General features: G+C 34.5%; 1 protein-coding gene across 1 annotated transcript in view; it reads right to left on the bottom strand.

Annotated features, from left to right (window-relative positions):
• Positions 1-4,623: 4,623 nt before the first annotated feature.
• LOC145662592 (phospholipase DDHD1-like) overlaps positions 4,624-14,512 on the bottom strand; it is a 63,813-nt gene continuing 53,924 nt past the window's right edge. Inside the window, exon 12 of the mRNA XM_081728309.1 lies at positions 4,624-10,628. Coding sequence (XP_081584435.1) covers positions 10,465-10,628 — 164 coding nt within the window. The 3' untranslated portion in view covers positions 4,624-10,464. The remainder of the gene's footprint in view (positions 10,629-14,512) is intronic.

The raw sequence follows: 14,512 nt of genomic DNA, 5'->3' as shown, positions 1-14,512 counted from the left end.
TCGTCGAAGTGATCTCAATAATGAAATACAGTTTTTATATCAAATAGGGCAAAAAATATAAAGTTATAAGTTGCGTACCATACAAAAATGGTTTAATCAAACACGTAGATCGGTACATCCCTAAAACAGTTATTCCTGAAGAAGCAAAAACGGATAAGAATTCCTAACTTTCCACAATTAATGTTGATCCACTAAATAGGTCAGGTATATTATAGGGCTAAGTGTGAATGTAACGCTTCAAATATGGGTCAAACCAAACGTAATATTAATATCCGAATTAAAGAACACATTAGACAATCAAGAAAGTTACAAGAAGAAGGTATGTTGAGATTGTCACTTTACCTAAAAACAACATACACACAATATAGATCAGGTTAATGTGGTAAGTCCAGAAAAAAAAAAAAAAAAAAAAAAAAACGAAGATTAAAGAATCATTCTTTACTTATAAACCGGCTTTAAATCTGAATTCTGGCAACATTGATAAAATCTAGCTACCTACCTTTGATTTATATTTTGGATCTGGCAATAGTGACGTAACATAGACAACGCGCTTCTTTCCACTCAGTTCGTTTTTCCTTTCGTCCACTCGCTCGTGTTTTCTGTGCTCTGCTCATTGTTTTTAGTACCCATCTCTCACGTTATATTTATTTGGTGGTATGTATTCCTTTTTACATACCATAATTTTCTCATCTATTTTTATACTTGTTATCTTATCACTAAAGACGGAACTAGCTTGTTGTTCCGATACGTTTGGAGAATATTTATTTTTCTCACTAGAGGATATATTGGTAAGCATTTTTTTCTTTTTTTCTTTTTTAAATTGGAATGATTTTTAGGGTTCCTACTGATCTGGAGAAACCTATTTCCCTGACTTCTCCCTGACCTTTGGCAGGAAATTTCCTGAATTTCATGACAGGTGTCGGATGACGTCGGCATATAAATAAGGAATAAATAACGGTGGATATTTATATATGAGAACATTTATTACATAGAGACAAACAATAATCAATTGCTCATACGTACATTCCACTTACCACTCATAAAAATCTGAGCCACCTTCCATTCTGTGATCATTAATGGTTGGCTAAGCTGAAATTAGTGTACAGCGGGGGCACTTCTAAATGGTACAGCCATATGGAGATTTACGGCTAAGGTGTACCATTTAGAAGTGTCCCCCGCTGTACCATTAATGTGAGAAAAAATATATTTTATAAAATTTCCCTGACTTTTCCTGACCTGCAATATTTTCCCTGAGTTTTCCCTGACTTCCCTGATCAGTAGGAACCCTGTTCACTCATGCGCCTACATAATTTTAATTTTAACTTTTGAAATACTTTCTAGACATGTTGAAAAAGTAGATTTATGTAACTGTAAGTTAAACTAAACCAAAAGAAAAGTTTAAGCCAACAGTACGAATACAAAAGAAAATTATGCATATATGTAAAGGCAAACTAAGGATTCTACACACAGGTCATGCTAGGGTATAACAGCAGCAACTATGAAAGCGTTCAAAGCCTGAAAGCGACAGTTAGGCAATTTTTCAAACGCAAATTGGTTTCACCAAGCTTATATGTCTTTAGTTATCTTGTTAAAGTTATTAGATTACAGTATCCGTGTTTTTATATATTTATTTATTTATTTATTTATTACTATTGTCACAAATCCAAACATTAGCTGGTCACATCAATAAAATTTAACCCAAGATAATAGATAAGGCGAGCAATTGTTGATTCTAATTAACGATTGCACTTAAAATTATATAACTTATGCTTAATAAAATAAAAAGGTAAATATAGTTCTCAAAAAATATACGATAAATTTGACAGATGATTTATTGCAATATAGATCAATAATATATATATTATTAATATATGAATTAATTCAATTTTCTCTTTCAGTTATAAAATGTTATTTCTTACATGCAGTAACATGAACAAGAAAAAACATATATAAAAAAATTAATAGCCATGCAGTATCATTCATTTCATTCTCAAAAGAATACAAAGGCACCTTGAACTGAGATCTACATAAATATCTAATTTTACGTATACAATGGTAACTTATTTTCCATAACGTTTTATAGTCTATAACATCTGGCATATAAACCAATTAATTGTACGCTTTTAGACTCAATAAGAAGCTAGTAAAAACTATAAGCATCCTCTCCTCCTAATCTAACTTTTGTTTACACTCTTAACTTTATTGTTGTTTGTCAACAATCAACTTAAGAACAGCTATCTTACAACAAGCTTTACCAATTAGAAAAGTTTTGAAATGAGGGTCAGTTCTATGATATTCTAATGAACATTTTTTCTTAATCAAACTTTGTTACACAAATACTCAATGAAATAAATTGATACATGCTTAATACTTGAAAAGACTCTGCAGGTTTGGAGACTTCTACTGCAAGCTTACTTTTCACGACGTTGATGTAATTGTTATGAAGTTGCACATGCTGCTTCATATTCAAAACTATTCGTAATAAAACTTTAAAAGAAGGAATGGAGCTTGACATGTTTATTTTTTGAGAATCTTTAGCAATCATTCTTAACTTGCAAGCACATACAATGCTACAAAAGCTGTATCTATGAAGCAACTGAAGGAACGAAATCACAATTATACTGAACATCTTGTAAACAGCAAACGCACAGCAGTTATTCTCATGGAAGAAATATCGATTAAAATTGACAGCAAATTGGTTACATGATCACTCACATTACATCTATCGTTTACTCATAAGAAATTCGAATAATTGTTAGAACTCCCTAGTGGCTATATGGTCAGTGTACTCGCCTTCGGAGCGGGAAACCAGGATTCGATTCCCGGTGGGCGCTCATATGATTTAGATCCCACGTAAGCTGTGGAGCAACGTCTCATATAGCCTTGGTGCAGAACGGGACACTAAACTTCACATGAACCACCGAACTTGCCACTCCTTTTGATGTAAGAATTTAAAAATAAAAGGTTTCGAAGATGTATAGTTCATTCCTGATTTTATCATACGTTCTCCCACCCAAACTATTTCTAACATTTTCTAGGGCCATTTGCAAATTTCCAAAACTTTCACGAATCTTGAAAGTGAAAACCAAATTATACTATCCTTCCAGGATTTTCTACGAACATGGGAGCTCTCTACGTACACTACGAAACTTTTGGTAGAAATACAGGAAAGTAAAAATGAATATTATGGAAATCGAACGCAAATAATTCAAGGGTAGACAATATCGTGTCTTATTTGTTTTACGTTAATGTAAGGAATAAATACAAACATTCTTTCATCACACAAGGATTTCTGTAGTTATTTAGTCTTCCACAAAAACAATTTACACAACAACAACAAGAAACAAATATAACTTTATCTTCTTCGTTTTCATATTCGGTATGTATTATTTCACTCAACAGTGCCGTGGGTTTTCTGTCTTCTCCCGCATCTTCATTTTTCAATTTTCTCACACTTATTCATTGCAATTACCATTTGATATTTTTCTGTATCTTATAGAGATAAATGTGAAGCATTAAGTTCGATGGTTGGCTGATTTGGAGTTTTGAGTTTCGTTCAGCATCGAGGCTATATGCGACATGGACCTGCAGCTCAACGTGGGAACCGAACCAAAAGTTCTCATCGCGAATCTCTAACCCAGGTGCGTTAAGTTAGAAATTTTCTTTATGTTGCTATGGCGAGAAAGGGAGAAGAAAGTGTGAATTTAAAGTAGAAAAAACTTATTCCAAAGTATAAACTTCTCCTGAGCAAATAATGTTACAAAATTTTAGTTTGTTCACAATTCCCAACATTAAAGACAGGCTACAATGTTAAAGCTAAAATTTGACATGACGATCGTTATATGATTATTAGTTGATCATTACATGTAAGAAAAATACAATTTAGAACAGTATTATCTATCTATTAAAGTGCTACAATAGCAATTAAAAGCGACTGAGCTCCAACCTATAACTTTGGCTTTCAAATCTTTCATTTACGGTTATGTGTGATTTCACGTTTAACAGAGACAAACATTTTGAGTATGTGTACTTTAAATAAATTAGTTAACTAGATCTTTTTCACAAAGTTTATGTTTTAAAATTATTGTTCAAAGTCTTTGTATTTTCATAAGTTTTCTCTAAAATAAATGCCACGTGAATTGTGCTTCCATCTTCTGAGTTCTTTTAAACTATATGTTTGTGGTCAATCATTTCGACAATGAGATCTCGGAAACTACAGGCTCTAGAAAGATGACGTTTTCACTGATCGATTGGAAATTTTGCGTAAATTGTTCAGTTCTAATTGAATATTTTAAAAAAAGCATGACCATTATTTCTTTATTAAATTTTTAAGGGTACAGTGGAAGCGTTGAAACTTTAAAAAAAAAAAAAAGAAAAAAAGAAAAAACCCTAAAGCATATCCAACGCATTATACATTCCAACACCACACTGTTGTATATAGGGGTTGCATATGTCTCAGGCGTGTTTCATGGCCAAATAATAATGAAAAAAGAAGGATAACCATTTCTCCAGTCTAAGATGAATCTTTATTTTTGGAGTGTTTTGCCCAATGTACACCATATATCACTCACATTATAATTAATTGTATGTGTAATGTATTTGCTTATTACATACTGCATGCAAGAAGAAAGAAAACACTGGTCATGCATGAATTAGAAATTCCAACCGGAAGTTGGCTCAAATCTTGCAAATGGTGCCTGATATTGAGAAAAAAATCGATAAAATTTTCCCTTTATGATACGCCTTGCCGATTTTTTTTTTTTTAATCAAAACGTCTTTCACTTGTGTCTGTAAAGGGATATGTACAGATGTTGTGAGGAATCAGAAGGATATTTATGCTCATATGTGAATGATGCGCTGTGTAGAGAGCGCAGGTTCAGCTGGTCTATAAACGAATATAGCTCATTGTGGGTCAGTAGCTATATTAAAATGTTAGGTTTATGTGTTTGTCCACAATCTTTTCAACAATGAGAATTCAAAAAACACAAGTATTAGAAATGTGCCGTTTTCACTGGTAGATTCCGAATCTTGTGTAGATTGTCCAGTTCTCATTCAAAATTTCAAAAAGATGTCTTATTGTTCTATTCAACATTTAGGGACCGTTTTGAGCCCAGAAGATTAACATTGTTGCAGGCCGAAACTACGGTGTTAGGCAACCAGTAGATACATTACATATGGCAGGTTGACGGACATTGCAGGCGCTTTGCTTAAATATGAATGGCAAAACCTATTGCATGCTGGCAACTTCAAACGCTTCAAGAGATGCAATGAGGCGTATGCGGACGGATATGGATTTATTTGAAAAAAAAAATCCACTGGATATCGTGTTACTTCTACAAATTTGCTACAAATTCATTCCAACATCTATATATAGCAATTCACTTCCTTTGTGAGTCCCTTATCTTTTACTTGTGTGAGTAAGGAGACAGGTGCAGTGGGAAGGAGATTTATGGTCATAACAGAACGATGCACTAAGTAGACAGCGCAGGTTCAGCTACTCTACATTAAAATGTAATAAAATGCTACGTTTACATGTATGTGGCCAAATCCTTTCGACAAGCCCTAGAAATGTACCGTTTTTGTTGTTCTATTCCAAATTTTGTATAAATTTGCCAGCTTTCTTTGAAATTTTCAAAAAAAAAAAAGTTATTTTTTTAGTCAAAGTTTTAGGGGTCGTTTGGAGCCCATAAGATTAACACCGTCGCTAAGGTTGATTGGGCAACCAGTAGAAAAGCTATGTATGTCGAATTGACAGGCATTGCAGGCGCTTTGCATTGATCTGAATGGCAAAACCTATTGTATGCTGGTAACTCCAAAGGCCTGTAAAGCCACAATGAGCTATACTCGTTTATGGATTTTTCAAAAGAGAAAGTGGGAAGGAGATTCATGTTCAGCTCGGATATTGAATTATTTCTTGATCATTATTTCATAGCATACACAATACGTAATTGTTCCACAAAGCTTCCTTCACTCACTTCTACTTTCAAAATTATTTACTAAACACACAGCACATTCATCCTTTGACTGCAGCATTAACATATACAACTACTATCAGACACACCGAGATCACACCATGACACTTGTTCCTTTGTTAGTATCACCAAGAATTAATCAGAATGTCATAGAACTGACCCCACAAAAAAAACACTGTAATTACTCTGCAGGTAGATTGCGTCAGTTAACATTTCTATTTCGCAAAGTGGAAAGTTAAAAGGTTGTTAGCGGTTTCCAAAATATATGATTGAAGAAAGGAAAAGAAGCAAAAAATTATTCTTAAATTATTTGTTTTAAATAATCGTTCTTAATTTAGAATAACTCTCACAATATTGGATTATTACATATACAGAGGGATTCCAAAAGAATGATAAAGCATTTTGGGACGTGAAAGTATTGGATACGATATATATATATATATATATATATATATATATATATATATATATATATATATATAAAAAAAAAAAGAGCTACGATGTGATATATTCTTAAAATTACCCATAATACAACAATTTGGAAATTATTTATTAAGTAAATCAATATTATTATTTCTCATGGTGTACTTATTCAACAACAATAGAATGAACTGCTGATATTTGAGTAACTACTGTTACATTTACTCATAATTAATTACAGTAATTAAAGAGTTTGAATTTTTAATACAGATTTTATGGTTAGGTTACTTCCATTTTCCAATCAAAAACCTATGAGAGTCGAAGATTTTTTTTAATGATTAATCCTGTTTGTTTTATATCTATATTAACACTTAATTATACCTGAGAAAAAAAACACGAGGGTAGCTCAAAAAATGATGTCCTACAATTTTCTCACAAACCATTTACGCAAAATGTACGAAAATTCCTTTCAATATACCTACGTATATCTTTTCTTTACTTAACATTACACCCTCAATTGACAAGGCTTTTTTCGCATGCGAAACACCTGTCACTTCTCAGATTTTCCCGTATTTACGCTAACAAAATATCTACTGATTATAATTAGAGTTATCCTTATATAAATAAAATTAAAAAAAAAAATCAATTCTCACACTAACTTGGATAAAACGTTGAAAACCAATCTTAGGCTCAAGTTGGTTATGGTATTCTCTTGAATTCTCTGACAAGGAACGTATGCGAACCGTGACAGCTAGATATTTATGAAAGTTTGTACCCTGACTACTTGAGGATTGCTAATCATTGTGGTGATAGTCACTTGATGCGGAAATGCCTTATTTACCCGCTACGTATAATACATATACCAAGCAATGACCGGGTGAGGCTGTGCCGAGTTATACCCGAAAAACGTCGGAAAGAAACAGAAAATAAAAGATGTATGCAGAGACACGTGATCGAGAACACACTGAGTAGTGTCACACAAGCAGTGTCGCCATCCCAACACAAACTTATAGTTTTTCAAATAGAGCATGTACTATTTTATGACATTGAAACTGGCATAAAATGTGAAAGAGAATAAGCAAAAGAAAGGTTATCAGTGTTGCCAAATAAGGGAGCAATGAAGCTCTAAATTTGAGAAATTATGAGGTCCGTACAATGAAACGAACAAATGTGTTACAACATTAACACTACTGCTTGTGTGACACTACTGCCGTGTTCTTGGTCACGTATCCTCCTCCCGCAGATAGGTTAACTGCACATATTTTCCATTTTCTGCCTCTTTCCGGCGTTTTTGGGGTATAACTCGGCACAGCCTTACCTGATTACTGCTCGGTATATGTATTATACATAGCGGGTAATCAGGGCATTTCCACACCGAGTGACTATCATCACGATGATTAGTGATCCACAATTATTCAGAGTACCGATTTTCGTAAATATATAGCTGTCACGGTTCACATACGTCCCTTGCGAGTACAGAAACCAGTGACGCTTGTATCCATCGCACAACCTTCATATAAGGTAATCTACAAAGTATTGAGCCATTGGCGAATGAGATGCCACTAGTGTCCCACCTCTCAGGGTACATCAGTTGCAGCGGATAAGGTCTAACGTCATTTGATAGCAGACAGTTGAAACAGTAGATGTGTAAAAACTGTTGAATTCTTATGATCATACATAAGCTATTGCACCGTGAAGATGAGTGAAGTTTCCGCACAACTGCCTATATTTTACACTTTTATTTCGATAAAGACGCAAATGATACTCAGGCTCGAAGAAATTTGTGCTGTTTATAGACTCGATATGTTATCAAAAGCAACAGTTAAAATATGGTTTAGTTGCTTTCGTTCTGAAAATGTCGATGCTCCTCGAACTGAAATGTGGATAATATTCTGGCAAAAGTCGAGCAAGATCAGCATGTAAGGAGTCATGACATCACCAAGGATCTAACACAGGGATGCAAATAACCACTCGCCCACTCGCTCGGGGTGAATGGTTCATCGGTGCGGGCGAGTATTTAATATCATACCAAAAGTAGTAAATGATTTGTATTGTGCGAGTAAAATTTTGTTGTTTATTTGCATCCCTGATCTAACATATATCATCCGTGTTAAATCATTAAAAGAAAAGCTGACTATAACAACAAGTTCGACGTTTGAATGTCACATGATGTGACTCAAAAAATATTTATTTATTCGATTGAATTTTTATCTGCGAATCTCTACTGAAACGTAACGAACTCGATCATTTCTGACGCAGTTGATCACGAGTGATAAAATGTGGATAGCCTACTTCAACAACGTGCAAGAAAGATCGTGGTCGTAGCAAGACGAAACTCCACAATCTGTGGCAAAGCCCACGCTGATACCTAAGGAAGTTATACTGTCCGTTTGATGGAAAGGCATCGTGCAGGACGAGTTGCTACCGCCGTGCAGAACGATAGACTCGGACCTGTATTGTCGACAATTAGCGAAAGTGCACTTAGGAATTCAAAAGAAACAGCCGGAACCCATTCGTAAAAAATATCAGCCGGAGGAAAGGATGTCGTATATGTGATGATAACGCCACATCGCATTCAAAACAGCCGGGACCCATTCGTATAATATCAGCCGGAGGAAAGGATGTCGTATATGTGATGATAACGCCACATCGCATTCAAAAGAAACAGCCGGGACCCATTCGTATAATATCAGACGGAGGAAAGGATGTAACGCCACATCGCATATATCTTTAATGACTCGCCAGAAACTGAGAGCGCTTGGCTGGGAGGTTTTAATGCATCGACCGTGTAGCTCAAGTCTCGCACCGTGATACTATCATTTCTTTCGGTCATTTTTTTTTTTTTTTTTAATCCAAAACCACATAAATTCCATAGCTACGGGATTATGGTGTTACGGAAAAATGGAAGAAAATCACCGAAGAAAATGGTGAATATGTGATTTCTTAACGTAATTTTCGAATCTCAATAAATGTATATTCAATTTTGAACTCCAGTGACTCAATACTTTTCAAACTACTTGATATGTTACATGTAAAGACTGGCGAATGTTCTCCACAAATTTCTAGTTTGCAACCAAGAAATCAAATACACTTCATTGCTTATAGGGAGATATATTAACAGACACCACTTTCACAGAGTACTATCGCTGGTCGATCTGTTGGAATGCCGTTAAATTCCGCAATTAGAAAGCTTAGTTCTGCAGTATGTAAAACTTTACTTTCCACCTTTGTTATTATCTAGCTAAAAAACCAGCATCATTACTTATTGAGCAACCCTCGTAGCAAACAAAAAATCAGCATTTAATGCAGCAGGAACCATATAACAAACAAATATATACATCACCAAATCGAAAACAATCAAATAAACAAATAAATATAAATCTAATTTTTGCATTTTTATATAACACAACAAATTAAGTATTGTATAATACATAAAATTGTCACATACATATAAATGCACATACTTGTATATTACATATACCGGTAACGTAAATAACAATATCAAGTTAGATATTTCCATTTTGAAATAATACTGACACTATATGCATGCATAATTTATTATGCATAACAAGCATATAATAGTTCTGAAGATAACATTATTAAATATTGCACAGTAAGGACACACACACAGAAAATTCTGTATTTGTCTTAATGCAAAAACTAAAAATTTTAGAAAACATTCACAAAAGTAATTATAAACATGACATATTGTTTGTACTTTGAAAACTAGGAAATACTACAAGCTCATGCACAGCACAGCAAAACACAATTTATATAACGTTCATTACAACGTACGAAATATTATTTAATATGTTTATATAAATAAATGTATATCATCACAGTGTATGATATAACTGTTTTGTCCAAAATATCACAGATGTTATCTACATATGTGTCACCGTCTCTCGACAATAATATAAAAGGCAAGAAAATTCCGTTTTCGTAGATAATGAAAAATATTAAAGCTATTAACTCAGATCAACAAAATTGAATCTAATACATTAATAAGCCCAAAAAATAATTACAAAACTGCATTACTAAGTCTCTACGAAGCACAGTCCTTTCTGTTTTCTTACCTATGATCGTCTTGACCTTGCAACTCAGGGAACAGATGTGTGAGGATAAAGTAGGCAACATCATAGTTGTTCCAATAAGCTGTATGTGATGTTAACGCTGCGAAGTAACTACTTCCCAAATTGCTTTCACGTAATACATAGTCCATTCTGTACTCCAGAGCTAAAATATACAGGAAAATAAAGCATTAACCCTAAATATTAACCAGAATATTAAAGGGATAAAATGTATAATCCTCTTGTGCACTAAAATTTAGCTATATATATAGTTGGAACAAACAAATCCCCCCGAAGTGGCAATGAAAAATGATATACTTACCAAAAAATAGTGAAACATACAGTAAAAGTACGTACATTATCAGTTCTTTCGCTAAATATTTTACTAGAAAAGGAAATGAAGTCGAGAAAAAAAGGAAAGACACAGAACAAACCAAAGCAAAACTGTGAAGTCTCCAGATATGTGCCATAGTTAATATTTCAATCAATACAGAACAAAAGTGGATTTTGACAGGCTCGCTACGATATAGTTAGCGGTCAGGTGATGAACAATATGAAACAGAACTTGTTTATGGTAAGGTTAACTGTATGCTTTTATAAGAATGAACATGAGTAACCGTTGTTAGATAACTTATGACGTACAGTGAAGTTGACGTTCCAAGTTATAAAGTCTCCGAATTAGAAATGGCCATACTAGAAAAGAGATCTTGTTTAAATATGACGAAATCCTTAAGAGTTCAGGAATTAATTTAGTAGGATGAATAATATCGTAAGTCATAGTTCACTGGACTATAATTTTTAAGATAGGAATATGGGTTATTTCGGAAAGAGTTTATGAATTTAATAAGGAGTATCGTAGTTTTGCCTGAGCCAGAAGTTCAGCATTCCTCCCAGGTTAAGATCAGTTTCCGGATCACCAAATTATAAGATCAGTTTCATTAAAGAACATTCTTGTTCAATTCTCAACAAAACTGGCGTAAGTTTCTATGAGAGATAGTTGCCCTCAAGACATAAAACATACGTTTTTAGAACTGAGGCATTGGATGCTAAAAGAGCTTGCAAAGAGAAATAGAAAAATTAAACAGTTAGAAGAGTAAGTTTGTCAACATGAAATGATATCGATGAGTGTAAGGATTAGAAGTTACTTAGCCAAAGAAACAGTCGCTGCTCTTAATTTTAGTGGTAACAATCAACTCCTTAAGAAACACAAATCTTGTTAACCTCTTGAAGATTTTTTTTTTTTTGGTACCTTCTCAATAATAACCAATGTCAAAATATTGAGAAATAAGGAAGGGCAGGACTTGAACTCACTTCTGATTAGTCTTTCGCTCAGTAACTACAACCACTTTCAAAGACCATTTCATTTTGATATTTCTAAATCCACTGAGTTTGTTTCAGTTATGAACCACTTACCTGACTAATTCCCTTTCTCCATCATTTCCTTTTGTGTTTGATGTGACGTCCACAGCCCGAACGATCATTGGCACCGTAGTTTCTATTGTAGAAAACTACTGCGTAGAATTGAAAGAGGAATGTCTCACCATACTGCTTTGGCACTTTTCAAAAACTCTGCAAGGTACGAGACGGTTTCGGCATGGCTGCAAGTTTTATCCATACACTTGTGGCCTCATCATCGTGCAAGTGGGGAATATGTGTGTCATATAGAGGGTTCATGACGATCTTCTGGAAATAAATTGCGCTAACTTTTGTGTTGGAAGGCATTTCGATGAGTGGCAACGTTCTCCGACTGAAATATCTCGCCACTACCAGAAACCACTGGAAATCTTTTCCTTGTACTGTAGCACGAAGTCAGAACGGCTTTTGTACTTTGTTTGACGGTAAAAATAGATCTCTGTTGGTCTCATCTACCCTCCTTGAAGGTACACACCCAGTTCCCCTTCTGTGTCCCCTGTGAGGTATGGTTCATACAGTTTTCTGGCATTTGTGAACCTCTCCTGGATATTGGACTCTATGACGCGGTGATCGCGCATTTAGTGATGCGCTTCCACCGCGAGGTTCTTCCGGATTATGTTGGAAATAGTGCCTTTTGAGATATCATATCGTATGGCCCAACTTCTCTGCGTTAGGGGAGTGTCCTGTGTCACTTCTTTTACTAATGCGCACTGTATTGGGTTTCGAGCGAGCCGGGGACATGTTTCTCCTCACAGTTTCTGACTGACCAAGTATTACAGTGATCTGTTGGGCATATCATCAGTTGATCAGACCCCTGTGAGTTTCGCTAACAATGAAACCTCCTTATTTTCATAATTTCACTATTGCTGAATGGCTATAGTAGGCGTTGGTAAGTCCATAAATAAATCCCTTCCAGAAAGTTATCACTTTTACCTTTATCGTCCCAGGGAACGTACTCAACTGATACTATTATTAAGTACAGGCAGCAATGTAGCCAGCAGCGGTTAAATGTGTCGTTCGGCAGGGCCAGTGAAAGTCGACAATTGTTACTGCGGGCAACCTTCTGTATCTCCAGGCAACATAACACCTGCAATGTTTCTTCGTCATAATTTATTCTTTAGTCATAATTTATTTAGAAATATTTCTTTAGTCATAATTTATTTAGAAATTTTATACGTGAATGCAGTTGTACTGATGGAAGCTTCACGGATATATTATAGTTTAGTGGAAGGAAGGAAGGGGGGGGGGGATAAGGGAACGTGTGCGCCGTTAATAGTTCATCAAAGAGAAAGAGTAATGAAGATAAAAATGTATATACATGTAATATAAAAGTAGCAATAATACAACAGTACAAGAAAAAAAAAAGATACACTATAAGGGGTTTTGTTAAACGTTTTAAAAGACAGGGGAAAAAAAGAAGAAAAACTGTGTCTGTAAACCTTCCATTAGTACACCCTATTGAAATGCATAGTAAAGACGGGCTTTCCAATGCTAATGAAAAAATATAGGAAATCACAACGAAAAAATATAGGAGGTCTCTTGAAGCTGTGAAAAAGGAACATTTCAATTATCCAATAGGTAGGAAAACAGTAACTTGGAAATTACACTAATTGTTATATGAACATACATTCTACTTTAAATATAACTAAATGGGTAATTATCTCGTTGCAAAATTTTTTACGGGTTTTTTCGTGTTTTCGTACTTAGCTCACCAGTATAAGCAACGACCATAAGGAAAGTGTAAAAAGGATATGCATCAGAAAATCAGTGTTTGTAAGTGTACATCTCCAAGATGGAAATATCTTTTTAATTACACTTTCATTTTCTTCAGTGTCCGAATATGCTTATTTGCCATCTTCCGTTTCTCTTTGTTCTGCTCGTCTTGAATTCTCTATAGTTCATTCATCTTCAAGGATGCGATCTAGATCATTGCCTGGGGAACACTAACGTCAGCCTTGTCCGTTTTTGATAGCGCAGAAGATAATCTCGTCTGAGCAACTCTCATCAGTCTAGTAGCCTACTTCCATTTCCTTCTGTAGTGTTTTGTCAATTTCATTTAATTTCTTCAGAGACGATTCACTCTTTGAAACTTCTTTTGATATAGCTTCTTGCTTCGCATTTATAAACGTACTTTCTTCTCTGGAAATCTTTGCCACTGTGGTCTCTTTGAATCTGCACTCTTCTAAGTAATCTTTATACTTTCACCAGACGTTCTGCATAGCATCTATTAATTGCTTTGTAACAGGTAGGTTACTTTCACAAGAGGAAGTAGCAATGCCACAAAAATATAGGAGATTTCGTTAAAATATAGGAAATATATGAGTTTATAGGAAGAGACGCAAATATATGGGAAAAATAGGAAATATAGGAGCATTGGGAAGCCTATAAAGAGCTACCGAAGTTATTTACGATACCAATTACGAAAAACTCCCTCACTTTCGGCATTAATTTTCAGCAATTTTTGAGCGGAAAGAGCATTTCTCATTATTTGGTCAATATTGAAAAAGCATTAATAGAATGCTCGTTAAACAATATTTACTAATTCTGCTTTATATTCACTAACGTAGTGCAACATAATAGTATGGGATTCCTATTCAAACTTTAATAGGTTTTACAATCAAAATATTAGATTTCCTA

This window comes from Thermobia domestica, chromosome 10 (genome assembly GCF_964235325.1).
Source record: "Thermobia domestica chromosome 10, izTheDome1.hap1.1, whole genome shotgun sequence".
Classification (NCBI taxonomy): Eukaryota; Metazoa; Arthropoda; class Insecta; order Zygentoma; family Lepismatidae; genus Thermobia; species Thermobia domestica.
Note: the sequence above shows the minus strand (reverse complement) of the source record. Positions and strands in the feature narration are given on the sequence as shown.